General features: G+C 43.5%; 1 protein-coding gene across 1 annotated transcript; it reads left to right on the forward strand.

Annotated features, from left to right (window-relative positions):
- Window positions 1–481: 481 nt before the first annotated feature.
- On the forward strand, window positions 482–1,722 carry SARC_13852 (hypothetical protein; the record flags this gene model as incomplete). The annotated part of the gene is made up of 2 exons (XM_014292016.1): window positions 482–838; window positions 1,647–1,722. Coding segments are annotated over 2 exons (433 nt in total), but the record flags the coding sequence as incomplete, so codon positions are not given.
- Between the last annotated feature and the right edge of the window lie 1,262 nt (window positions 1,723–2,984).

Genomic DNA, 2,984 nt, shown 5'->3' on the forward strand with positions numbered 1-2,984 from the left:
ATATTAGTTTTCCGCTTGTGTTATTGCAAACCCAAAATCTATTGGATATGCACTGATAATTTCCGGTCTTTTCAACACAATGACTGTCCCCCGTTGACATCGCATATACATATTCATACATTCACATAAAAATCGTGTATAGGTGCATACACAAACACACGCACGCACACTCATACGGACATCATCCGTCACGACACCACTACAACTGCAAGCATACTGTGCATGTGTACATACACGCACACTCATAGTCACCTTTACCACCCGAACCGACACGGGTCCGACTACATACGCCTCATACACGCACACTCATAGTCACCTTTACCACCCGAACCGACACGGGTCCGACTACATACGCCTCGTGTTTATGTGCACTCAAGTATCGCATATCACTCACCTCTCGCAATGCATGCACACAACCCTCGTTTAACGCAGGTATGTGAACGCACGCACAGCCTCCGCGGTACGGGTCCAGAACGCGGAGATGGCCATTGCCTTGCCACACACACCCATTATGCAGATACACCAACCCACCCACACCACTCATACCACACGTGTGGGTACGGATGAGGAGAAGAGCAGGGGCAGAGATAAAACACCCCCAATAACGCCATATACCCCCTCTGGAGATGGCGACAAGGCTGGTACACACACCCAGTACGAAGACGCTCTGGCGTTCGCTGACATACATACACACACACACACACACACACAGTGTGACAGTAGTCGCCCGGCGTCACAGGGCACACAGAAGGGACACCGCCAGACTGACGAGCGGCTGAGTTTAGACACACTGTTCGAGTGTGTGGTGCAGTGTCGAGATCTCCTGAGTAATGCGCGGGTGAGTGGTGTGGGGTGTGGGTGTGAAACGGGTATAGGTGGTATGGACACGAATGAAGGTGTGTATGCCATGTGTGCGTTTGTGGGTGGGGGTGGGAGTGTGCTTTGTGAACTTCCAGATGATGGTTTGATGAATCTCACCGAATATGCAATTACGGGTACGAGGGCTTTGAGGGTGTGGGTGAGAGATGTAGTACGTATGTGCATGTATTCATATATGTGTCTGTGTTCGTATGCGTGTGCGTGTGTACATATGCGTGTTTGTGTCCGTCTGTGTTTTGTGTGAATAGGTAAGTGAGAGCATTCCACCCACGGGCCACTTGAGTATGGACGAATATCTGAGCATAGCCGCGCTTTGAGAGTGTGTGGTGCAGTGTCGAGAACTGCTGAGCAACGTATGGGCGGCTATGCGTGTGTGTGAAATAATATATGCGCACGCGTAAGTGTATGTGTGTGTATGAGTGTGTACACGCTACAGTGAGTGTGAAATACTATATGCGCACGCGTGAGTGTATGTGTGTATGTGTGTATATATGCTACAGTTAGTCTGAAACAATACATGTACACGCGTATGTGGATGTGTGTGTATGTGTGTATATACGCTTCAGTGAGTGTGAAATAATGCAGGCACACGCGTAAGTGTATGTGTGTGTATGTGTGTGTATACGCTACAGTGTGTGTGAAATAATGCATGCGCACTCGTAAGTGTATGTGTGTGTATGTGTGTATATACGCTACAGTTTATTGTGACACTCACAGAGTAAACTATATATATATAATATTACGCACACAAACACCAACCATCGCAGATCTGGGCGAGTATGGATACAAAGGGCATGACGTTCACCAAATCAATGAACCCGATGATGGAGGCACTCAACAAGTACGTGGAAACACACGCCAACACACTCAATAGCATCTACGAACAACGCGCCAGACGCAGTCTACCTTGTTTGCCTACGCCCTATCCCCCGGTATGATTTAAGATGAAATGATGAACTTTGATTTCCAGTATGTATAGCAAATGTCTTTTTTTTATTCTCAGTGTATTGCCTCCGTATCCACATAATTTAAATATCTATGTGCGAATACGTAATTCTACCAATGTATGAAAATGCACTCATTTGTTGAGTGTCGCATCCTATCAAAAGCTGTCATATCAAAAGCCGCATAAAGCTCTGCGTATTTTTAAACACAGAACCCCGCGACAAAACCGGACCTGCCGTACAGACTGATAGAGAGCTATAACGTGCACTTCCCGGATCGAAGTGATGTAAGTACCCTTCATTGCATAAAGTCTTCTGTGTGGTTTACAGGTTTATATATGAATGGATATACATTCGTGTTTCAAATATGCATATAGTGATGTGAATGTAAATACCTAAGTCTGGACTATTAACAAACGTTTATATATTACAGACATTTAGATACGATGCGTTGCACACAGTCTGCTTTATGGCGTGCGCGCAAGACTCTTGTGCGTGTATGAGTATTCATGTATGTATGTATGTGTTATATTTCTGAGGGGGTTATACATGCCTATCTGTTATCGAATGGCGGTCGTTCGTGCTCTTTAGACTTGTGATCTGTGTGAGAATCCGGACACAATAATATAAGCTAGGATTTTATTTTTTCTCATATGTATGTGTAGTAATGTACATATGTAGTGGGTTTATATATGTGTTTATATGCTTACGGTGTACATGGATACTTCTAACATAGAGTTCACTTCTTTGAAACATCAGGTTGGAACCCTTTGGCTATTCAACCGATTTTTCTGTGTGACAGCCCATAAGCCATCCCAAGTGCCTGGAACTCAACTCTCGTACCTAATTGAGCCGAGACAATACAATGTCTCACTGACACAGAGGGCTGTGCCTGGCATCTTCTTCGACAGTGGTAAGTGTATGATATAGATGAAATACACCGCTACATGGCATTTACATATGTACACATAAAACAAATATGTACGACCACAAGATTTAGACATACATACATGCATATGTTAAATATTTCTTATTTACTTTTTTATATGGATATATATATATATATATTCATGTACATATGCATGTATATACACGCACACACATTGATATACACAACTTTTTATTCAGGTATATAAATATGAATTGATATATATATATATA

Source organism: Sphaeroforma arctica, assembly GCF_001186125.1.
Source record: "Sphaeroforma arctica JP610 unplaced genomic scaffold supercont1.3829, whole genome shotgun sequence".
Taxonomy (NCBI): domain Eukaryota; class Ichthyosporea; order Ichthyophonida; genus Sphaeroforma; species Sphaeroforma arctica.